This window comes from Anolis sagrei, chromosome X (assembly GCF_037176765.1).
Source record: "Anolis sagrei isolate rAnoSag1 chromosome X, rAnoSag1.mat, whole genome shotgun sequence".
Lineage (NCBI taxonomy): Eukaryota > Metazoa > Chordata > Lepidosauria > Squamata > Dactyloidae > Anolis > Anolis sagrei.
The window spans coordinates 99,095,612-99,120,810 of NC_090034.1; the positions used below are offsets into that span (position 1 = coordinate 99,095,612).

The 25,199-nt window shown below is 43.6% G+C and overlaps 1 protein-coding gene across 1 annotated transcript; it reads right to left on the reverse strand.

The window, feature by feature from the left end:
* Nucleotides 1-569: 569 nt before the first annotated feature.
* LOC137094941 (thymus-specific serine protease-like) lies at nucleotides 570-25,004 on the reverse strand. The gene is made up of 12 exons (XM_067460946.1): nucleotides 24,817-25,004; nucleotides 22,816-23,000; nucleotides 21,030-21,126; nucleotides 20,467-20,596; nucleotides 16,652-16,775; nucleotides 14,991-15,068; nucleotides 13,690-13,737; nucleotides 10,583-10,855; nucleotides 8,574-8,715; nucleotides 7,210-7,389; nucleotides 6,320-6,465; nucleotides 570-954 (listed from the first exon to the last, which is right to left on the reverse strand). Exons 1-12 carry the CDS (start codon nucleotides 24,887-24,889, stop codon nucleotides 892-894), a joined length of 1,539 nt encoding a protein of 512 aa, XP_067317047.1. The 5' UTR covers nucleotides 24,890-25,004; the 3' UTR covers nucleotides 570-891.
* Nucleotides 25,005-25,199: the final 195 nt, after the last annotated feature.

Below are 25,199 nucleotides of genomic sequence, written 5' to 3' on the forward strand. Positions count from 1 at the left end.
ATTGTCCATGCCTGTACTACAACCATGTGGTTTGATGGGAACAGAACAGAAGAGCAGTGCACTTTAAACGAGATGATGAAGAAGAAGAAAATGGCATCATCCTCTCTCATTCTCTTTTTCAATTTCAGATGCGACTTGAGAAACTACAAGTCGCTTCTGGCTGTCTGCAAGAATGTTGCCCAGGGGATGCCTGGATGTTTTACCATCCTGTGGAAGGCTTCTCTCATGTCCCCGCATGAGAAGCTGGAGCTGACAGATGGGAGCTCGCCCCGCTCCTTGGATTCAAACCGCTAACCTTTCTGTCAGCAGTCTGCAAAGACATTGCCCAGGAGACACCCGGATGTTTTACCATCCTGTGGGAGACTTCTCTGGTGTCCCTGCATGAGCAGGTGGAGCTGACAGATGGGAGCTCACCCTGCTCCTTGGATTCAAACCACTGACCTTTCTGTCAGCAGTCTGCAAAGACATTGCCCAGGGGACGCCCAGATGTTTTACCGTCCTGTGGGAGATTTCTCTCATGTCCCTGCATGAGAAGCTGGAGCTAACAGATGGGAGCTCATCCTGCTGAATCCATTATATAAAAATCATTTTATTTGCAAATGTTTTTTTTTAAAAAGTTTTTAAAACAAAAACACAGTCAGCAAGAGTAAAAAAAGTCAGTTTCAAGGTCACACGAATGCATTTCCAAGTGTAAAGAAAAGTAAAAGTACGTTTCACAGTAATAAAAGAGTCAGTTCCAATATGATGCAAATGAGTTCTGAAGTGTAAAAAAAGTAGAATTGCTGTCATCAAAGAGGTTTTCCTGACAAGCCTCTAATTGAGGTTGAGTCTGGGCAGGTTTTCTCCAATGATCAGTTCCTGCAAATAGCTTTTGTCCCTCCATTTGGTTGCTTAGCTGTTTTGTTGTGTCTTTCTTGCCAATTCCAGCCATTCACCGACCTGAGAGGTGATTTTCTGCAAAGGGAAAGAAGAGAGGGTTGGTCACACATTTTATGATGTGGTTATACCTTTTGGAGCAAGCAGGAAATCAGTTAGTGTGTCTGTGTCCAATGTAAAATAAGAAACACCAGGACCCTAAGATCTTCAGGAGGAGCCCTTCTCTCCATCCCGCCTGCTTCACAGGTGCGGCTCGCGGGAACGAGAGATAGGGCCTTTTCTGTGGTGGCCCCCCGGCTTTGGAATGCCCTCCCTATTGAACTAAGATCAGCCACCTCGCTAATGGCATTTCGGAAAAATCTAAAAACTTGGATGTTCGAGCAAGTTTTTAACTAATTTCTGATGTAAGGTTATTTTGACCATGGACTTGCAACCAAGGATAACGAACTGAATTACGATTTTAACTATGAGATGTTTTCGACTTGTATTGGTGGCCCGATACTAAGTATGTTCATACTATGTATGTTTTATGTCTTGTATTTTGATATCTTATTTTATATTTTTAAGTGACTATTGTATTTTAACAAGTTGTAAACCGCAATGAGTCGCCGCACAGGCTGAGATATTAGCGGTATACAAGTGTATCAAATAAATAAATAAATAAAATAAATAAACACGAAGCTAATTGGTTGGGAGACGCCCTGGGAGCTAGCTGAGCCTGGGAGTTTTGGTTACTGTTATATATTCAGCCTTGAACTGTGTAGTTTGTAGTGTACTCTTGCTTCATGAGCTGCTGGAAGGAGTTTCTCCACATGGACACGGAAACACCATTTTAAATTTCCCTAAAAGGACATTATGTGAGTTAATGCAACTGTTGACATGATTGTACATATGTTGTTCTACATTATGAAGAATAAACTACTTGTTATTTACTGATAATCTGTGTGGCATATTTTCTTTCTCAGGCAAGACAGTGTATGGATTGATCATACATGAACTACGGTGGGGTGATGTCACGCCATTTTCCATGCCGTGATTTTACATTATGCCACAATTACTTAGGTGATCCCTCGTTGGCTGAGTAGGATAGTCTTCCAGGATCAGAATTCTTGTGAGTCTGTAGGTGGCTGTGGAGCCCTATTCTTTATCTGCATCTTCTTCTGCAGTGAGGACATTGGTTTCCAGGTGGAAGGTGGTCTCGGTCGGGGTTGGCTTGATGCGCTTTCCTCTTGGTACCTTTCTCTCTTTCACCCTCCATTCGTGCCTCTTCAAATTCTGCAGCACTGCTGGTCACAGCTGACCTCCAGCTGGAGCGCTCAAGGGCCAGGGCTTCCCAGTTCTCAGTGTCTATGCCAGAGTTTTTAAGGTTGACTTTAAACTTATCTTTAAATCTTTTTTTCTGTCCACCAACATTCCGTTTTCCATTCTTGAGTTTGGAATAGAGCAACTGCTTTGGGAGACGGTGGTCAGGCATCCAGACAACGTGGCCGGTCCAGTGAAGTTGATGGCGGAGGACCATCGCTTTAATGCTGGTGGTCTTTGCTTCTTCCAGCATGCTGATGTTTGTCCGCTTGTCTTCCCAAGAGATTTGCAGGATTTTCCAGAGGCAGCGCTGATGGAATCGTTCCAGGAGTTGCATGTGACATCTGTAGATAGGTCCACGTTTTGCAGGCATATAGCAGGGTTGGGAGGACAATAGCTTTATAAACAAGCACTTTTGTATAGGTAGAGGTGGCTGCCAAGGTAGTGGAAATGATCAACGTTTTCTAATGTTAAACCATTAAGCTGTATCTCTGGCATTGGAGAGGGGATGGCTGGTGACTGCTGGAACAGCACTTTGTTTTTCTCAATGTTTAATGACAGGCCGAGCTTCTCGTATGCTTCTGCGAAGGTGTTTAGTGTGGCTTGTAGATCTTCTTCTGAATGTGCACAAACGACATTGTCATCAGCATACTGGAGTTCTATAACAGATGTTGTTGTAACCTTGGTTTTGGCTTTCAGTCTGCTGGGGGTAAACAGCTTGCCATCTGTCCAATAGATGATTTCCACTCCAGTGGGAAGCTTCCCGTCAACAAGGTGAAGTATCATAGCGATGAAGATGGAGAATAAAGTTGGGGCAATAACTGTTGACATGATTGCACATATGTTGTTCTACATGATGAAGAGTAAACTACTTGTTCTTTACTGATAATCTGTGTGGCATATTTTCTTTCTCTGGGAAGACAGTGTATGGACTGATCATACATGAACGACGCTTGATTTTACATTACGGCACAATACCCGCTCCCCCAAAAGTGCATTTTTCGTTAGTTAAAAAAAGGAATACATATGTGAAATGCATTGTTTTGCAGTTAAATTCTAATAATACTATGTAACAATATTTGAAACATTTTCTGTTCCTGGTTTGAAAGTGTTATTATTTACAGTCTTTATACCTCGCCCTTCTCACCCCGAAGGGGACTCAGAGTGGCTTACAGAACACACATACGGCAAACATTCAATGCCGATTATGCAATTAACAAGGACAGACAAACACAAACAGAGATATAGGCAATTTTTCCCATATTATTTCTGACATCTTGGAGACTGTGCTCAACTCAGGCCACGGTGGGGTGATGTCACGCCAACTTCCATGCCAATGAGCTTTCCTCTGGTTGATGTCCTTTTAAAGGTGATTTTATTACCTCCTCGTTAAACAGCAATGCCTGTTATATCTACTCACATTTCTGCTTTCAACCTGCTAGTTGGACAAGTGAGCTGGGGCTAATGGCAGGTGCTCAGTTCGTCTGGGCTCAAATTGCTGACTTTCCAATTGGCGTGACTTTCTGGAGCACAGCGGTTTAACCTGCTGTACTAAACTCAGCCTAATTCCTGTTTAATTATGTGGTACTTACTTACTTTGAAAGTAGTTGTTCTATTCCAGAAACTTTGTTTTTGTGACTGTCACAAGCTATGTTGAATTGCTTGAGACTCAATGGAATATTCATTGAAATACTGTAGCAAAATGTGCTGCAGGATGTCCCACAAAAACAAAGTTTTTGTCCTTTAATAATCTTTCCCCGTGTTTTTATGTATTTATTTATTGTATCAGGAATGAATTGAGGATAGAGTTATCTACTAGGCCTGGGTAACAACGCAAAAATTTGTTTCTAAAATCGATTCGTTTTTTGGGGTTTTTTGCGTTTCGATATTTAAAATAATTACAAAATTTTCCTTTTTAAAAGTTCGGTATTTACGAAATTTCGTTATTATTAACGAATCAATTTGTTAAAATGGCGGACGCGGTTGTGCAACATGAAAATATTAGTTTTAAATAATAGTTTTAATAATAATAGTGTTTAATAATAGTTTTAGTCTGCCCCCTCTCTAGCCCTCCCTCTCTAGCCCTCCCTCCCTCTCCCTCCCTCCCACCCGCGCGGTCGCCTCCGTCTCGCGCACGCAGCGCGCGCACAGCCAGAGATAGAGGCGGCACACATACACACTTAGAGAGAGGGAGAGAGAAGAATCGGGTGGTTGCTCCGCTGCTGTTGCTGCGCCTCCTCCTGCGTTTCCTTTTCCCGGCGGGGGAGAGGATCGGGGGAGTCAGCGGCCTTGCCGCTGCTGCTGGGCGGGGGTCTTTCTCTTTCCCAGGGCGGCGGATGCCAGGGCCCCGCCGAGCGGGCACGCCAGACCACCCCTGCGCCGGGCCGGGCATGTGTGGGGTGTGCGCATGCCCAGGTGAGCCGGGAAAAGGGGGAAGAAGGGGGCGGGGGGAGCCAGGGGAGCGAGGGGAGGAAGCCAGGCCGGGAAGGGAGCTTGCTCGCTCAGTCTCTCGCCTGCCTTCCCTTCTCCTTGCCCCTGCTCGGGCCCCTTTGCAGCCAGGAGCTGAAATAATAACGAAACAATTACAAAACAATTACAAAATAGCTTTAAAAATTCGTTTTTTTAAAAAAAATTGCTCCAGACTGATTCGTTATCGTTTTGTAATTCAAAAATTAACGAATTTTTTAACGAATTACGAATTAACGAAACGAATTGCCCAGCCCTATTATCTACATAAATAAAAAAGAGGGAGGGAAGGTTAGCCTCAGCAATGCGTGGCAGGTACAGCTAGTCTATGTAAATAAAAATGTAATGTTCGTTTGTGGGATTAACAGAACTCAAAAACCACTGGGGGATTGACACCAAATTTGGACACAAGTCACCTAACAACCCAATGTATGTCCTTCACTCATAAAAACACTGAAAAACACAGCAGAAGGGACTAAAAAGCCCCCAAAAGCTAAATGACGAAAAGCTAAATGACAATACAGAAAAAGAAAGAAAGAGGGAGGGAAGGGGAGAGAAAAAAGAAAAAGAAAGAAAGAAAAGAAAGAGGGAGGGAAAGAAAGAAGAAAAGGGAGAAGGAAGGATAGAGGCAGAGAAGGAAGAAAGGAGAGAAAGGGGGGAAGAAAAAGGGAAGGAAGGAAAGTTAGAGAAGGAAGGAGAGAAGGAAAGAAAAAAGGGAAAGAAGGAAGGAAAGAGGGAGCGAAGGAAGGGGGGAAGATGTAGAGAAAGGAAGGAAAGAGAAGGAAGAAAAGGGAGACAGCAGAAGAGAAAGAAAAAGGAGGAAGGAAGGAAAGAGAAAGAGAAGGAAAGATGGGAAGGAAGGGAGGAAAGAGGGAGTGAAAGAGGGAGTGAAGGAAGGAGGGAAAGAAGGAGAAAAAGAGGGAGTGAAGGTAGGAGGGAAAGAAGGAAAGAGGGAAGGTTGGCCACAGCAATGCGTGACGAGTACAGCTAGTAATGTATAAAAGGTAAAGGTAAAGACTTCTTTGTCATTTAGTTGAGTTGTGTCGGATTCTTGGGGGGGGGGGTACTCCTCTCCATTTCTAAGCCAAAGAGCCGGCATTGTCCGTAAACACCTCTAAGGTCATGTGGCCAGCATGACTGCATGAAAGAAAGAAAACCCATTTTAGGAATCTGTAAATCCTCTAGCATGACTCTGTAGTCAACCTCCAACAGAAATTGCCTATAGAACTTAGAGATTCCTAGAGAACATATGAATCAAACCTACAAACAAATCAAGTTGGTAAAAATTAAGCATGAAAATGTGGAGGCAGGCTGTAATTCTGTCATATGAATGGGTCAACAGAAAGGAAATCAAATCAGAGAAGAAAGATTTGCTATAGGGACAACTGACCAAACACAACACGAGGAGACAGCTCTGATAGTTGCTAAGAGATCGGTATACAAAGAACAAAACATTTATAATTGTAACCTAGCATGACAGAACGTATAACAGAAATGCACTTTTGGAGCAGAAAACCTGGACCTCTGAGAACCTGTCCGTTGCCAATTTAGGGCTAGAGAGAGTAGGATTCCTGAGGAATTTCTCGTCATGTCTTCCAACAACTGTTTTTATTACCGTAATATATTAATAATACCATGCTATATATAGAAAATATAATCATTGGCTCCTTATTACCTTTCTGGCTTCAACCAGAGGCAATGGGTCTGTGGGCAAAGGTGAATCCATATTGGCACAGTGGGCAGTGCCATTGATGACAATGGCCAACTCGGAGAGGGACTGGTCCTTGAGGACACTCAACACATGCCAAGGATCGACGTCACCTAAGAAATGAGGTCAGAAAAAGTCTTAAACAGAGAAAAGGTCAAACAATCAACAAGCCTGATCCAACAGAAAAGGTCAGTCCCTGAAGATCTATTGCAGGGAAGTGTAACATAAAGCTCTCCCACAGGTGAAGAAGATTGCCTTTTTGGAATACAAGTATTCCAAGTACTGGCAATTGCTAGCTGGGATAGTTTCTATAGTAACGAAGAAATCAGGCTGGTTCATGGAGAGAGATAAGATCATGAAGGTAGGCAGGTCCCAAACCGTTTAGGGCTTTATAAGTAAGAACCTGTACCTTGAATTGGAACCAGAAGATGAACGGCAGCCAATGAAGCTCCTTTAACAGTGGGGTTGACCGCTTCCTGTAAGTCGCCCCAGTTATTAATCTGGCTGTGTCCTAGTGTCATCATTGTCTTTGGAGACCCCAGTGGCTCAATGGGTTAAACTATTGTGCTGGCAGAACTGAAGACTGACAGGTAGTAGGTCCAAATCCAGGGAGAACATGGATGAGCTCCCTCTGTCAGCTCCAGCTCCACATACGGGGACATGGGAGAAGCCTCCCACAAGGATGGTAAAACATCAAACATCCGGGTGTCCCCTGGGCCACGACCTTGCAGATGGCCAATTCTCTCACACCAGAAACAACTTGCAGTTTCTCAAGTTGCTCTTGACACATACACACAAAACACCATTGTCTTTCGCTCTGAATCCCAAATTCACCCCAACTTCACAATTGGCCATACCATTCACAAAAAGGACATGGCTGGCTTTGGGATGGTCAGCCCCATAGTATTCGTTGGTGAAAGACACAGCTTCCTGGGCATTGCGGTCGGAGATGTTGAAGACCTGCTTGCAGACGTCCATCTGAAACCTCAAGTTCACCAGGCGGGAAAAGGGGCAGGCAGGGTCCTCACAGGTCTGGACTGGAATGACGAGAAGAATGGGATTGGAATAATTTAGGATCCTAAACAAGTCATTCTGGCCCAGATTAAGTGTCTGAACATATCTCCTGTTACGAACCATCACGAAGCTTAAGATCGTCAGAGGGGGCCCTGCTCTCAATCCCACCACTCTCGCAAATGCGGTTGGTGGGGAAGAGAGATAGGGCCTTCTCGGCGGGGGTCCCCCATCTGTGGAACTCCCTCCCTAAGGACATCAGGTTGGCCACTTAGAATCATAGAATTGGAAGAGACCTCATGGGCCATCCAGTCCAACCCCCTGCCAAGAAGCAGGAATATTGCATTCAAAGCACCCCTGACGGATGGCCATCCAGCCTCTGTTTAAAAGCTTCCAAAGGAGGAGCGTCCACCACACTCCGGGGCAGAGAGTTCCACTGCTGAATGGCTCTCACAGTCAGGAAGTTCTTCCTCATGGTCTGATGGAATCTCCTTTCTTGTCGTTTGAAGCCATTGTTCGGTGTCTTAGTCTCCAGGGAAGCAGAGAACAAGCTTCCAAAGAAGGAGCTTCCACCACACTCCAGGGCAGAGAGTTCCACTGCTGAATGGCTCTCACAGTCAATAAGTTTTTCCTCATGTTCAGGTGGAATCCCCTTTCTTGTAGTTTGAAGTAAACTTGTTTTCTGTTGCCCTGGAGACTAGGACGTGGAACAATGGCTTCAAACTACAAGAAAGGAGATTCCATCTGAACATTAGGAAGAACTTCTTGACTGTGAGAGTGTGGTGGAGGGTCCTTCTTTGGAAGCTTTTAAACAGAAGCTGGATGGCCATCTGTCAGGATGCTTTGAATGCAATTTTCCTGCTTCCTGGCAGGGAGTTGGACTGGATGGCCCATGAGGTTTCTTCCAACTCTATGATTCTATCTTGGTTTAAAAGGATCTAGTTTGGAATATCATCAATATCATCATCATCATCATCATCATCATCATCATCATCATCATCATCAAAGTCTGACTTTTAGGACTTGCAATCGCTAATTGTTCCATTCTATCAAGTCTACATTTAACAAGACCCCTGAGAAGTAAACCAACTCTTAGAGAACCACTATTAGAAACTACATTTTCCCAATATAAAAACACGTAATATTAATGTGCATGAATGCCATGGGGGGGGGGGGGAGGAAGATAAGGCTGAATTCTGTTCTCGCTCACAATATCCAAACTCTGTGCATGTCTGGTAGATCCACTGCCGCTCCATCATGTCCATCGAAAAGAACTTGGGGTTGCTCATTTCCTCTATGAATGCTGCATATGAGTTGTCCAAGCATGCAATTTTAATGCCGCTCACAACCATCTGTAGGATGCAAAAAGAAGCAAAAATCAACTCACCTTTGCTGCCGTATGATTAGTGCATGTGGCTTCTTGCAGAGACTTTGTGAGATTTAGCATTTCCATACCCTGTCTCATTTTGGTGAAGGCAATTTATTTATTTATTTAATGGCACTTATATCCCACCCTTCTCACCCTGAAGGGGACTCAAAGCGGCTTACAAGTTATACTAGGGTTGAATGAAAAGTAATGCCTCCACCTTTGTTACTTGGGTTTGGATGGGAATATTTTAATAAATCAAACACAGAAATAACCCTTACAATGTGCTCTTTAACTTGCTTGAAATTTCTCTTTGAGTGATATGACGATCATCCTGAATCAATCTGTCAACCTTTTGCTTGTGAAACTGAGTGGTTGCTGTCACAGGGCGTCCAACTCTTTCTTTGTCACGCAAGTCAAGTATTCCCTTCTCATCATCCTTAAACTTACTCTCCCAACGATGCACAGTACTCAAATTAACGCAATCACCATAAACAGCTTGCGTTTTCTGATTAATCTCCTTTGGGGTGACACCTTCTGCTGTTAAGAATTCAATGACTGCACGTTGCTTAAGTTGCATTGATCGACTGTCTGCGCAGGGTTCCATACTTTGCACTTTAACAAGACAACTGTTCAATGCTAAGGCTTCTCCCCAAAATGGAACTGTAGAGGAGAGTCTACTGAACAAGCCAGTACCTGCTGCACACCAGTACTGCGATCCGTGGAGAAGTTACATAGGTGGAGGCATTACTTTTCATTCAGCTCTCATACATTACTTGGGGGACCACATCTATGCACAGGTATTTATTGCAACTTGCCAACTAAAGAGTCCTGCCTTTGTTGATATCTTGGAGGCTTCACATCCATGGGGCCACCATAAGTTGAAGCCTTTCTGCAAGTGTCACAAACTATACATTTTTAGGTTCCACCTTTTTTACCTGGACCAACTAATTAGAGCAACTTAATCCATTACCTACGGCACTCCTGAGTCATACACCGCAGGCAGGAAAATAGAAATCTACATCTGAGAGACTACAGATTAGGAACTTGGACGTAAATCTCTTGTGGACACTAGTTCCTTAGAGGTAACAATACAACCGTTCAATGCTAAGGCTTCCCCAAAAAATGGAACTGTAGAGGAGAGTCTACTGAACAAGCCAGAACCTGCCGCAAACCAGTACTGCCATCTGTTGAGGAGTTATGAAGGTGGAGGCATTACTTTTCATTCAACCCTCGTATGTACATACAATATCTTATATTATCAGCATAGCAAAATATTAGTATTATATATTACTATATTGTACTATACCACTATACTGTAATATTATTAGTAATCTTACATATAATATAGTATGGCAAAGAAGGGCTGGATGGGTTGTTGTAGGTTTTTTCGGGCTATATGGCCATGTTCTAGAGGCATTTTCTCCTGACGTTTCCTGACGTTAGCATCAATCAATCGAGGTGATCAGTTGAAACATTCACACCTAGCTCCAACAGACAAGAGTCCTTTGTCCCACCCTGGTCATTCCACAGATATATAAACCCTTTTTCCTAGTTCCAACAGACCTCACTACCTCTGAGGATGCTTGCCATAGATGCAGGCGAAACGTCAGGAGAAAATGCCTCTAGAACATGGCCATATAGCCCGTAAAAACCTACAACAACCCAGTGATTCCGGCCATGAAAGCCTTCGACAATACAAGGGCTGGATGGATTTTGCTTGGACCACCTGCTTGCTTTCTATGGCATATGCAACAGTATACCATAGCAGAGTTTTTCACCTTGTGACAGTCACTCTATTACCTATATGGAATTTCAAATCACCAACACTGACCAGAATAGCTCAGACTCACATTATTGGTTTCCACGAGTCTCTGGTAGGCAGATCCGGTGTTGTGGTTGGTCATGGTCTTGCAAATGCTGCCCACATTGGCCCACTCCACACCTTCGCCGTTGTACTGGACAATGGCCATGAACATGGAGGCCAGGTTGTTGATTAGCATGAGGCTGTCCTTGAGTCCTCCCAGAGGCAAACAGGAGTGGAAGTCTTTGTCCAGCTTGTCCAGCTGCCCAGAACGCACCAACTCCTCCACTGCAGAGAAGGCCTCGGTTACTGCATCAAGGCACTAAAAGGAGAGCAAGACAAACACTTGGAAAGATGGATTTTCCTTCCATTTTTTTGTGCTGGGCCTGGGAGGATACCCAAAACCATTACCCTTCCCAAATCCACAACACCATTGCAACATCTCATAGATTACTATTGGAACAAGTGTGCACCAGCAATATCAGAGTGAAGTTAGGACAGCAGAAGTGACTGATGTGGAAGAACATCCAGCAGTTTGCTTTTGCCTGAACCTACTGGGAAAGATAAAATTTTGTACTCTTTTAATGGAGTGCAAACTACATTTGCACTTGAAACTCGGTCCTCTTTAGCTGAGTTCAAAGAGGAATGTTCAGCGAATAGAGCAAAATGGGCATTTTAAAAACAGCTGAAAAAGGAAGAAACCAGATGATTGACTGGGACTATCCCTGCAAACCATAATGCATACTCACTACCTCTAAGGTGCTTGCCATAGATGCAGGCGAAACGTCAGGAGAAAAATTGCCTCCAGAACATGGCCATATAGCCTGGAAAAACCTACAACAACCCATAATGCATACTCTTATACCAGTGTTTCTGGTATAGAATCATAGAATCATCGCTAATAGTCAACATGGATTTATCAAAAACAAGTCATGCCAGACTAATCTGATCTCTTTCTTCGATAGAGTTACAAGCTGGGTAGATGCGGGGAACGCCGTGGATGTAGCGTACCTGGATTTCAGTAAGGCCTTCGACAAGGTCCCCCATGACCTTCTGGCAAGGAAACTAGTCCAATGTGGGCTAGGCAAAACTACGGTGAGGTGGATCTGTAATTGGTTAAGTGGACGAACACAGAGAGTGCTCACTAATGCTTCCTCTTCATCTTGGAAAGAAGTGACGAGTGGAGTGCCGCAGGGTTCCGTCCTGGGCCCGGTCCTGTTCAACATCTTTATTAATGACTTAGATGAAGGGCTAGAAGGCATGATCATCAAGTTTGCAGACGACACCAAATGGGGAGGGATAGCCAATAGTCCAGAGGACAGGAGCAGAATTCAAAACGATCTTGACAGATTAGAGAGATGGGCCAAAACTAACAAAATGAAGTTCAACAGTGACAAATGCAAGATACTCCACTTTGGCAGAAAAAATGAAATGCAAAGATACAGAATGGGGGACGCCTGGCTCGAGAGCAGTACGTGTGAAAAAGATCTTGGAGTCCTCGTGGACAACAAGTTAAACATGAGCCAACAATGTGATGTGGCGGCAAAAAAAGCCAATGGGATTTTGGCCTGCATCAATAGGAGCATAGTGTCTAGATCTAAGGAAGTAATGCTACCCCTCTATTCTGCTTTGGTTAGACCACATCTGGAATATTGTGTCCAATTCTGGGCACCACAATTCAAGAGAGATATTGACAAGCTGGAATGTGTCCAGAGGAGGGCGACTAAAATGATCAAGGGTCTGGAGAACAAGCCCTATGAGGAGCGGCTTAGGGAACTGGGCATGTTTAGCCTGAAGAAGAGAAGGCTGAGAGGAGATATGATAGCCATGTATAAATATGTGAGAGGAAGCCACAGGGAAGAGGGAGCAAGCTTGTTTTCTGCTTCCTTGGAGACTAGGACGCGGAACAATGGCTTCAAACTACAAGAGAGGAGATTCCATCTGAACATTAGGAAGAACTTCCTGACTGTGAGAGCCGTTCAGCAGTGGAACTCTCTGCCCCGGAGTGTGGTGGAGGCTCCTTCTTTGGAAGCTTTTAAGCAGAGGCTGGATGGCCATCTGTCAGGGGTGATTTGAATGCAATATTCCTGCTTCTTGGCAGGGGGTTGGACTGGATGGCCCATGAGGTCTCTTCCAACTCTTTGATTCTATGATTCTATGATTCTAACATTATTTTCATTGCTATTTCATAACTGTAATTGTGCTACTGTTATGAATCGTAATGTAAATATCTGATATGCAGGATGTATTTTCATTCATTGGACAAAATTTGGCACAAATACCCGATACACCCAAATTTGAATGCTGGTGCAGTTGGAGGGGATTGATTTTTGGGAATTGTAGTTGCTGGGATTTATAGTTATACTACAATCAAAGAGCATTCTGAACTCCACCAATGATGGAACTGAACCGAACCTGGCACACAGAACTCCCATGACCAACAAAAAATACTGGAAGGTTGGGTTGTTGTAGGTTTTTTGGGCTATTTGGCCATGTTCTAGAAGTGTTCTCTCCTGACATTTCGCCTGCATCTCTGGCAAGCATCCTCAGAGGTTGTGAGATCCTCTGAGGATGCTTGCCATAAATACAGGCATGATGTCAGGAGAGAATACTTCTAGAACATGGACATATAGCCTGAAAAACCTATAACAACCCAGTGATTCCAGCCATTAAAACCTTCGACAATACATTAATACTGGAAGGGTTTGGTGGGCATTGACCTTGAGTTTTGGAGTTGTAGTTCATCTACATCCAGAGAGCACTGTGGACTCAAGCAATGATGGATCTGGACCAAACTTGGCACGAATACTCAGTATGCCCAAATGTGAACACTGGTGGAGTTTGGGGAAAATAGACCTTGACATTTGGAAGTTGTAGCTGCTGAGATTTATAGTTCACCTACAATCAAAGATCATTCTAAACTCTATCAACAATAGAATTGGGCCAAACTTCCCACATAGAACCACCATGACCAACAGAGAATATGGTGTTTTTTGATGGTCTTTGGTGACACCCACTCATGACCCCCAGGTTGAGAAACGCTGCTCTTATTCCAACAGCAAAGATTAGGTATGCATAAGTTGCCACGCTAAACCTTCAATAAAACTCAATCGGTACCCAAACTGATGTTCATTTTTTAAAAAGTGAACAACTAACCTCTTTGGAGCCATTGATCACTGGGTTTGAAAGACTTGCTGCAACCACCTGGAAAAATGGGAGATGGTTAGGGAAACAGTGATGAAACTATCAGCTCCTTCTGTTACCCCTAGCTTCTGCCAACCTAGCAATTCGAAAACATGTAATGTGAGTATATCAATAGGTACTGTCTCGGCGGAATGAGAGCATCTCCCCTTGGCCAGAGTTGAGCATCGCCTCCAGACACTGGAGATGGAAAGGGAAACCTACTGCCAGTTGACACCTCCCAAACAAAGGATGCCTCCAGGCAACATAGGCCAGGCCACCTCTATACAGATACCTCACTGATTGACTTTGTAGCCTCATGGCTACTCAATGCTATCCAACCTTAGGAACTCGCAGTGGCACAATGGGTTAAACGCTTGTGCCGGCAGGACTGCTGACTTAAAAGTCGGTGGTTTGAATCTGGGGAGCAGGGTGAGCTCCCGTCTGTCAGCTCCAGCTTCTTATGTAGGGACATAGAAGCCTCCCGCAAGATGGTAACACATCCGGTAGTTTGAATCTGGGGAGTGGGGTGAGCTCCCATCTGTCAGCTCCAGCTTTTTATGTAGGGACATGAGAGAAGCCTCCCGCAAGATGGTAACACATCCGGTGGTTTGAATCTGGGGAGTGGGGTGAGCTCCTGTCTGTCAGCTCCAGCTTCTTATATAGGGACATGAGAGAAGCCTCCCGCAAGATGGTAACACATCCGGTGGTTTGAATCTGGGGAGTGGGGTGAGCTCCCGTCTGTCAGCTCCAGTTTCTTATGTAGGGACATGAGAGAAGGCTCCCGCAAGATGGTAACACATCCAGTGGTTTGAATCTGGGGAGTGGGGTGAGCTCCCATCTGTCAGCTCCAGCTTCTTATGTAGGGACATGAGAGAAGGCTCCCACAAGATGGTAACACATCCGGTGGTTTGAATCTGGGGAGTGGGGTGAGCTCCCGTCTGTCAGCTCCAGCTTTTTATGTAGGGACATGAGAGAAGCCTCCCACAAGATGGTAACACATCCAGGCGTCCCGTGGGCAACGTCCTTGCAGAGGGCCAATTCTCTCACACCAGAAGCTTCACGGCCAACAGAACTTCTGAAGATGCTGTCCACAGATACAGGCAAAATGTCAGGAGAAAATGGTGCTGTAACATGGTCATGCAGCCCAAAAAACTCACAGCAACCCAGTGATTCTGCCATGAAAACCTTCGACAACACCTTTGGGGATTGGTTTTAGTCTATCATATGGACCATCCTTGAAGACCCAATCAATTGATCCCCGAATATGTTTTTACCTTGTGGTAACCTGTGAAATCCAGCTGGGCCCGGACGGGAGCTGAAGATGCGACAGCGCCAAAGACTAAATGCGGAAACTGAAAGAGATAGAACGGGGAAAAAATAAGCCGGCTAACTTCCCTTGCCTTCTGATACTTCACTTTCCAACAACTTGCTCTTTTGACACATCTTTTATTTATTTCTTTATTGTATTTATATTCTTTCCATCTCACCCCGAAGGGGGCTCAGGGCAGACCACAATGCACACATACACTGCAAATAGTCATTTTTAGACATACAAGACAGACAGATAGACAGAGGTATTATTTCACATTTTCCAACTTCTGCGTCTGGTTTATAATTTTTTATTTTTTATTTTTTTTTATTTTTATAATTTAATAAATTTTAATAATTATTAAATTAATAAATAATTAATTTAATAATTATTAAAATAATATTTTAATAATATTTTATTATTTATTATTATGCTTTATGGTTATGCTCGATTCCAGTTACAGGGAAATGCTATTGCTTCCTCCACTATGACGCCAAGCCCTTTGGATTATAGTATTTCCTCCTTGTTCTTTGATCTACGGCATTTATATGGTGTCATGAAATACCTCCCCACTTTAATTTCTCTAATCACAGCTCAGTTGCTTTTGAGTATCTTAGGTCAGTGTATCTCAACCTACACAATGCCACAACCCCTTAATACAGTTCCTCATGTTGTGGTGACCCACAACCATAAGATTATTTTCGTTGCTACTTCTTTACTGTAATTTTGCTACTGTTATGAATCATAATGTAAATATCTGATCTGCAGGATGTATTTTCATTCACTGGACCAAATTTGGCACAAATACCCGATACACCCAAATTTGAATCCTGGTGGGGTTGGGGAGGATTGATTTTGTCATTTGGGAGTTGTAGTTGCTGGGATTTATAGTTCACCCACAATCAAAGAGCATTCTGAACTCCACCAACGATGGAATTGAACCAATCTTGGCACAAAGAACTCCCATGACCAACAGAAAATACTGGAAGTATTTGGTGGGCATTGACCTTGAGTTTTGGAGTTATAGTTCACCTATGTCCAGAGAGAACTGTGGACTCAAACAATGATGGATCTGGACCAAACTTGAAATGAAAACTCAATATGCCCAAATGTGAACACTGGGGGAGTTTGGGGAAAGTAGACCTTGAGATTTAGGAGTTGTAGTTGCTGGGATTTATAGTTCACCTACAATCAAAGAGGATTGTAAACCCCACCGACGATAGAATTGGGCCAAACTTCCCACAGAGAACCCCTATGACCAACAGACATCCCTGTCATGACCTTCCCCGCCCCTCCCCCCCAAGCCAGGTTAAGAAATGCTGGTTTAGGTGGACAGTAAGCTACGCTCAACAGTTGGGTGCTCAATCTGACTCGGGCTTCGAACTTGCGACCTTCCGGTCAGCAGTGATCTTTTGCCGTTGGCAATTAAACAGTTACACTACAGACCAGCTACATCTAACATACAGCTATGTGTCACACTTTCAAGCTTTGCAACATTAAGTCTGGAGCTAGTTGCAGGTAGAGATATACTGTACAAGAAAACGTAGTGTATCATAAACATAATACAAGATAACATAAGACCATGGTCCAAAAGAAAGGTGAGTCATTAAGCCCCTCAGTCCTTACCTTGAGTCGGAACCAAGCTGCCAAGGAGCCAGGATAGGACCCTCCAAAACAAATCCAGGTGTTGTTTGGTGTCAGCTTGTATTTTTCAGTGATGAACCAGTGGAAGGAAACAAGGTCGGACAAACTGCACAAGAACAAGAAAGCAAGGGTTTACAAATCACGTTTGGATTTTTCTGAAATTAGGATGCAGTCAAACCACAAAATATGTCGTCGGTGAAAAGGCCGAGCAGTTGGAAATTAAGATACATTTATGCATAATTGGATAGCTCTAACTATGAAAGGAACCCTTGGTGAGATTTTTAAAGTATCCAGGGCTTATTGTGAAAATTGCAAACAACAATGAGATAGAAGAAATGTTGGAGAAAGAGACGCATTTCAACCAGCAGGATAATAATTTTCTATGGAGGCAGGCCTTTGATTTTTAAATCACATCGCAGTCGGTTTCTGAAAGTGCTGTGCTCTGATCTTGGGTTTTCCCACTTACGTTTTAAACAGTTTTTCACGATGTGCTTTTTTAACTTTTGTAAAACAAGAAGGAAATGCTAAAGACTGCACAAACTTCCATACAGTGGCCCTTATTTCTCATGCCAGGAAGGTAATGCTCAAGATCCTGCAGGGAAGACTCCAATAATAATAATAATAATAATAATAATAATAATAATAATAATAATAATAATCTTTATTTATACCCCAACAGCATCTACCCAATGGGGACTCAGGGAGAGAGAGTTGCCAGATGTCCAAGCTGGGTTTAGAAAAGGCAGAGGAATGAGAGACCACATTGCCAATATCCAGATGCTGTATAATGGAGAAAGGCAGGGAGTTTCAGAAAAACATCTACTTCTGCTTCATTGACTACTCTAAAGCCTTTGACTGTGTGGATCATAATAAACTGTGGCAAGTTTTTGGTGGGATGGGCATCCCAAGCCCCCTTCCCTCTCTCCTGAGGAATCTGTACAAGGACCAAGTCGCAACAGTCAGAACTGACCACGGAACAGCAGACTGGTTCAAGATTGGGAAAGGCGTACAGTAGGGTTGTATACTCTCCCCCAACCTATTCAACTTGTATGCAGAACACATCATGCGATGTGCATGGCTTGATGAAAGCAAGGCTGGGGTGAAAATTGCTGGAAGAAACATTAACAACCTTAGATATGCAGATGACACCACTTTGATGGCCGAAAGTGAGGAGGAGCTGAGGAGCCTTCTAATCAAGGTGAAAGAAGAAAGCGCAAAAGCTGGGTTGCAGTTAAACATAAAAAAAAACCAAGAATGATTGACAACTGGGAAATAGAGGGAGAAAACATGGAGGCCGTGACAGACTTTGTATTTCTAGGTGCAAATATGACTGCAGATGCAGACTGCAGCCAGGAAATCAGGAGACGCTCACTTCTTGGGAGGAGAGCAATGTCCAATCTTGATAAAATAGTGAAGAGTAGAGACATCACACTGGCAACCAAGATCCGCATAGTTAAAGCAATGGTATTCCCCATAGTCACCTACGGATGTGAGAGCTGGACCTTAGGGAAGGCTGAGCGAAGGAAGATAGATGTTTTTGAACTGTGGTGCTGGAGGAAAACCCTGAGAGTGCCTTGGACAGTGAGAAGATCCAACCAGTCCATACTTCAGGAAATAAACCCCGACTCCTCATTGGAGGGAAGGATAGTAGAGGCCAAGATGAAGTCCTTTGGCAACATCATGAGAAGAAAAGAAAGCTTAGAGAAGACAATTATGCTGGGGGAAATGGAAGGAAAAAGGAAGAGGGGCTGAACAAGGGCCAGATGGATGAATGAGATCCTTGAAGTGACTGGCTTGACCTTGAAGGAGCTGGGGGTGGTGATGGCTGACAGGGAGCTCTGGCATGGACTGGTCCATGAAGTCATGAAGAGTAGGAAACGACTGAACGAATGAACAACAACAACAACAACAACAACAAAACCCAATATCTTAACTAATTTTTTCCCCTTAAATCAGCGTTTCTCAACCTGGGGGTCGGGACCCATGGGGGCGGTGAAGAGTCACCAAAGACTATCAGAAAACATAGTATTTTCCAGTGTACCTGTCCGAACATATCTCCTTCTACGTCCCACCTTGGAATTTAAGATCGTCTGCGGCGTCCCTGCTTTCGGCCCTGCCTCTGTCTCAAACACACTTGGCGGGGACGAGGGACAGGGCCCTCTTGGTGGTGTCCCCCCCATGGAACTCACTCCCCAGGGAAATTAGGTCATCTACATCCCTCCTCACTTTTAGGAAAAGTTAAAAACCTGGATGTGGGACCAGGCCTTCAGGTAATTAAGCGGACAATGACAATAACAATATTGACAATGGCTTGGAAATGGATTATGGATAAGTTTGATGGAGCATTCAACTAGTTTTCGACTAATAATGACCACTAAAGTGGTTATTCTTAGTAGTTTATACATTGTATTGTTTATATTTTAACTATTTATAATTGATTGCTTGTTTTATTATGCATTTTATAGTGTATTTATTATGGCATCAAATTGCTGATAAGGGCGGGATACAAGGGTTCGAAATAAAAATATATTTAAAAATTCTGTTGGTCATGGGGGTTCTGTGGGGAAAGTTTGCCCCAATTTTATCATTGGTAGGGTTCAGAATGCTCTTTGATTGTAGTGAACTATAAATCCCAGCAACTACAACTTCCAAATGATGAGGTTTATTTACCCCAAACTCCACCAGTGTTCACATTTGGGCATATTGAGTTCAGAGAAGTGCAGGAATGTGTGCAATTTGACTATGGATTGGCCTTTAGACTATGATTCTGGATGACGTGATTCATTGAAATGTATTTTTTATTATGCTCATTATGTTTTAATGCTTAACATGTTTTAAGTGATGTGGTATGTTTTAAGGCACCATGGAAGGGTTCAGAATGCTCTTTGATTCTGTTGTTGGTGGGGTTCAGAAAGCTCTTTGATTATAGGTAAACTACAACTCCCAATTTTTAAGGTCTGTTCCCCCCAAACTCCATCTGTGTTCATATTTAGACATATGGAATATTCGTGCCAAGTTGGGTCTAGATCCATCATTGTTTGAGTCCACACTGCTCTCTGGATGTAAGCGAACTACAACTCCCAAACTCAAGGTCAGTGCCCACCAAAGCCTGTTGGTTGTGGGAGTTTTGTGTTCCAAGTTTGGTTCAATTCCATCGCTGGTGGAGTGCAGAATGCTCTTTAATTGTAGGTGAACTATAAATCCCAGCAACTACAACTCCCAAATGACAAAATCAATCTTCCCCAACCCAACCAGTATTCAAATTTGGGTGTATCGGGTATTTGTACCAAATTTCATCCACTGAATGAAAATACATCCTGCATGTCAGATATTTACATGATGATTCATAACATCATCATGTAATGTGGTGGAGGCTCCTTCTTTGGAAGCTTTTAAGCAGAGGCTGGATGGCCATCTGTCAGGGGTGCTTTGAATGCAATATTCCTGCTTCTTGGCAGGGGGGTTGGACTGGATGGCCCATGAGGTCTCTTCCAACTCTTTGATTCTATGATTCTAGGAGCGAAATGACAGTTATGAAGTAGCAACAAAAATAATGTAATGGTTGGGGGTCACCACAAGATGAGGAACTGTATTAAGGGGTCATGGCATTAGGAAGGTTGAAAAACACTGCCTTAAATAATTGCAAGGTGCTTTGGAATCATTCAGGGAGATGTATAGTAGTAGCAACCCCGGAGATTCTGGCAAAGGGCCTCCTTGTGCATCAAACAAAGAGAACCCCATGACCATAATCCCCTTCTCCCCACAATACAAGACGTTTTGGGGAGCTACCAACTCACGCTTGCTGGCTGCTCAGGTATTGCAGGTTGCGGTCCTCCAGCATCTCAGGTTTGAGGCTTCCACCATAGAAACGATGCTCTAAAGCCAATAGAAGAGCACCGTATTTCTCTGCCAGGTTCACATGATGCCCTGAAATCAGAAAGAAAAACTATTTAATGAGAATTACCTATGGACTTTCTGGGAAAAGGAGTCATATTCTCCAACTTTATTTGGTGGGTACGGTCTCCATTAAAACTCTGCTGTCCCACTATTTAATCTGCCTTTTAAAATGTCCTGAGGCTGTTAGGAATAAAGTAATAGAGTAAAATAATGTAATAATAATAGAGTAAAATAATAAATGTAATAAAAATAATAGAGCAAAATAATGTAAATGTAATAATAATAATAATAATAATAATAATAGAGTAAAGTAATAAATGTAATAAAAAATAATAATAGTAACAGAGGAAAATAATAGATAACTTTGACTCGAGTATAAGCTGAGGGAGGCATTTTAGCCTAATAAAAGGGCTTATGCTCAAGTATATACGCTTTTCTTTTTCCAGTGGTGGTACTTACTTACCCCTTAGCAACACATATTCGGACAAGCGGCCCTCGCCTCCGATGAAGAGGAAGACAGGGCCATCGGGTCTCCAGAATCCAGTATTAACCCAGTATTGCTGTGGATTGCAAGGAGAACAAATGAGGCTAAAGCCAAGCCCTTGCTGCATATTGGGGCAGGGAGAATTTGGGTGATGATTGTAGATTGATCGTTTGGGGAAGAATTAGACTTCAGTCTTGGTCACATTTGGTGCTTTTCACCTTTTTACATTCCCTTCCATTAGGTATCAAAACAAATGTAGTAGTTTTGTATTCCCGCTCCTGGAATTTCATATTTGGTATGTCAGTGGGTTAAAGCGCTGGAAAGGAAAGAGAGAAGGAAGGAAAGACAAAAGGGAAAGAAGGAGGAAGAGAGAGAGGGACGGTGGGAGGAAAGAGAGAAGGAAGGAAGAGAAGGAAGGAAGGGTGGAATGGAGGGAGGGAGGAAAGAAGAAAGAAGAAAAGACAAAAGGGAAGGAAGGAAGGAGAAAGAGAGGATGGAGGGAGGAAAACGGAAGGAAGGAAGGAAGGAGAAAGAGAAAGGATGAAGGGAGGAAAAGGGAAGAAAGGAAGGAATGAAGAGAAGGATGGATAGAAGAAAGGAAGGGTGGAAGGGAATGGGGGAGGGAGGAAAGAGGGATGTAGGGAAATACAAAAGGGAAAGGAGGAGAAAGAGAGGGAAGGAGGGAGGAAAGAGGGAAGGAAGGATGGATGGAAGGAGAGAGAGAGAAGGAGTGAGGGAGGAAAGATGGAAGAAAAGGATGGAAGTAAGAGAATGGAGTGAGAGGGGGAGGGAGGAAAGAGAGAAGGAAGGAAAGACAAAAGGGAAGGAAGGAAGGAAGGAGAGAGAAGGAGTGAGGGAGGAAAGATGGAAGAAAAGGATGGAAGTAAGAGAATGGAGTGAGAGGGGGAGGGAGGAAAGAGAGAAGGAAAGACAAAAGGGAAGGAAGTAAGAAAAATAGGGAGAAAGGGAAAGAGGAAGGAAAGAGGGAAGGAAGGAAGAGAAGGATAGAAAGAAGGAAGGAAGGAAGGAAGGAAGGAAGGAAGGAAGGAAAGGAAGAAGGGTGGAAGAGAATGGAGGGAGGGAGGAAAGAGAGAGGAAGGAATGACAAAAGGGAAGGAAGGAGAAAGGGAGAGGGGGAAGGAGGAAAGATGGAAGGAAGGAAGGAAGAGAAGGATGGAAGGAAGAGAATGGAGTGAGAGGGGAAAGGAGGAAAGAGAGAAGGAAAGAAAGACAAAAGGGAAGGAAGGAAGAAAAAAGAGGGAGAAAGGGAAAGAGGAAGGAACGAGGGAAGGAAGGAAGGAGAGAGGGAAGGAAGGAAGAGAATGGAGGGAGGAAAGAGAGAGGAAGGAATGACAAAAGGGAAGGAAGGAGAAAGAGAGGGAAGGAAGGAAGAGAAGGATGGCTGGAAGAAAGGGCGGGTGGAGGAGAATGGAGGGAGGGAGGAAAGAGAGAAGGAAGGAAAGACAAAGGGAAGGAAGGAAGAAAAAAGAGGGAAGGAGGGAGGAAAGAAGAAAGGAAGGATGAAAGGGTGAAAGGGAAGGAAGGAGAAAGAGGGAGATAAGAAATAGAAGGAAGGAAGAGAAGGAAGGATGGAATGAATAAAGGAAGGAAGGATAGGATGGTGAGAGAGGGCCTGAGAAAAGAGCCCAAGGGTCTGCATCCGGCCCCAGGCCTGTGTTTGCCCATACCTGTTGTAGTCCCAAAGTACACATGGGCATTTCTCTGGCTTCCTCTTCTCATTCCTATCGCTGTTGTATTTTCTTACCTGGTTGAACGTGGCCCGGTTTTTCTTGTTGAAGTGGTCCAGAGGTTGACGAATGAAGTTCTCCATGAAGTGGTCCCATTTGGTAAGACTCACTCCCTGGTCCAAGCGGACAAAATTGTCCTCTTTCAACAGGCGTTCCTCGCGCTGCTCTAGGATCTGCTGGCGGAGCAGGTGGAAATGTCGCCCTGGGGTTGGGAGGAAGAGAAAAACAAAGGTGGGTGAAAATGGACATTTCTATCCAAACTACACACAACCACATATATTCATTTCCTAGCCCCCAACTATTTGGCAAATACAGTCCGACTTAGTCCTATGTCATTCCACTTTTTCAGCTGCTTTTCAAATCTCTCAGTTTATTTATTTATACAACAACAAGACAGACAACTGTATATAGATAGAGGTGTATAGCCTTTTGTTTGGCGTCTTGGAAGCTGTTCTCAGTTCCAGGCATTGGGGGGGGGGGAGTTGGGGTGCTGTCATTCCCTGCCGAAGAGCTTTATTCGCAAACTTTCCTTGATTGAATCGCTGGCAGATCTGAATCATGCAATTGGCCACCTTGATTAGCATTGAATGGCTTTGCAGCTTCAAAGCTTGGTTGCTTCCTGCCAGGGGGAATCCTTTGTTGGGAGGACCTAACATTCACACTCTCCTGAAACAGACAAGAGTTCTTTCTCCCACCCTGGACATTCCACAGATATATAAACCCCACTTGCCTAGTTTCCAAAAGACCTCACAACCTCTGAGGATGCCTGCCATAGATGTGGGTGAAATGTCAGGAGAGAATGCTTCTGAAACATGGTCATACAGCCCAGAAAACTCACAGCAACCCAATTCAACATAGCTTGTGACAGCCACAAAAACAATGTTTCTGGAGTAGAACAACTACTTTCGAAGTAAGTATTGTACAATTCGACAGGAATAACACTATCAATACAGGAACAAAAACTTTTTCAAATTTTGTTACATAGTGTAATCTATGTAATAAAATGACAAAAATTAAGGTTTGATTTTTATAAACAAAAAGAAGTGTGGTTGAATCTGAGGATGCAGAATGTGTGGGAAGCAGGGGAAAAGAAAGAAAGAAAGAAAGAAAGAAAGAAAGAAAGAATTGGCATGAGGGAGACCCATAGGAATTCAGGAAACATATGATTAGATCAGCGTTTCTCAACTTGCAATCTCCCCTGGGGAGATTGCAAGGGTGTGTCAGAGGGGTCACCAAAGTCCATCAGAAAACACAGTATTTTCTGTTCATCGTGGGAGTTCTGTGTGGGAAGTTTGACCCAATTCTATAGTTGGTGGAGTTCAGAATACTCTTTGATGGTAGATGAACTATAAATCCCAGAAGCGACTACTCCCAAATGTCAAGGTCTACTTCCCCCCAAACTCCACCAGTGTTCACATCTGGGCATATTGAATGTTCGTGCCAAGTGTGGACAGGATCCACCATTGTTTGACTCCACAGTGCTCTCTGGATGTAGGTGAACTACAACTCCCAAACTCAAGGTCAATGCCCACCAAACCCTTCCAGTATTTTCTGTTGGTCATGGGAGTTCTGTGTGCCAAGTTTGGTTCAAGTATATTGTTGGTGGAGTTCAGAATGCTCCTTGATTGTAAGGGAACTATAAATCCTAGCAACTACAACTCCCAAATGGCAACTTCCCCCCAAACTCCACCAGTGTTCACATTTGGGCATATTGAGTGTTCGTGCCAAGTTTGGTCCTGATCCATCATTGTTTGAGTCCACAGTGCTTTCTGGATGTAGGTGAACTACAACTCCCAAACTCAAGGTCATTGCCCATCAAACCCTTCCAGTATTTTTTGTTGGTCATGGGAGTTCTGTTTGCCAAATTTGTTCAATTCCATCATTGGTGGAGTTCAGAATGCTCTTTGATTGTAGGTTAACTATAAATCCCAGGAAATTACAACTCCCAAATGACAAAACCAATCCCCCTTTTGCCATCTGGAACTAAGCCTTTGTGTCTAAGCCCAACTGAGACTTACCTGCTTGAGCCAGAGAGAGCATTGCTGCCACTGGAAGAAAGACTCCCACAAAGAGCCTGCCAGAAGAGACCATGCTGCATCTCTTCCTAGGATCCTCAGAGTCAAAATGATATGATGGGAAGTTCCAGGAGAAAGGGAACTGCAATCACTGCCAACCCCAAGGTCCAGCTTTAAATACCCTTTCTCTCTCTTCCTCACATGACCAACATCCTTCCCGCCCACCCATCTCATGACTCCCTTTACCAAATAAGCAAAGGAGTTGCACAACAGAGTCTAAAGTTTCTCATGTTCCCTTATATTTTTTCCATGCTGTCATGCAAAGTTGCCCATTCTAACAAAATGCTGAATTTTTATTTTTTCCCCCCTTCTCTTTTCAAGATAGC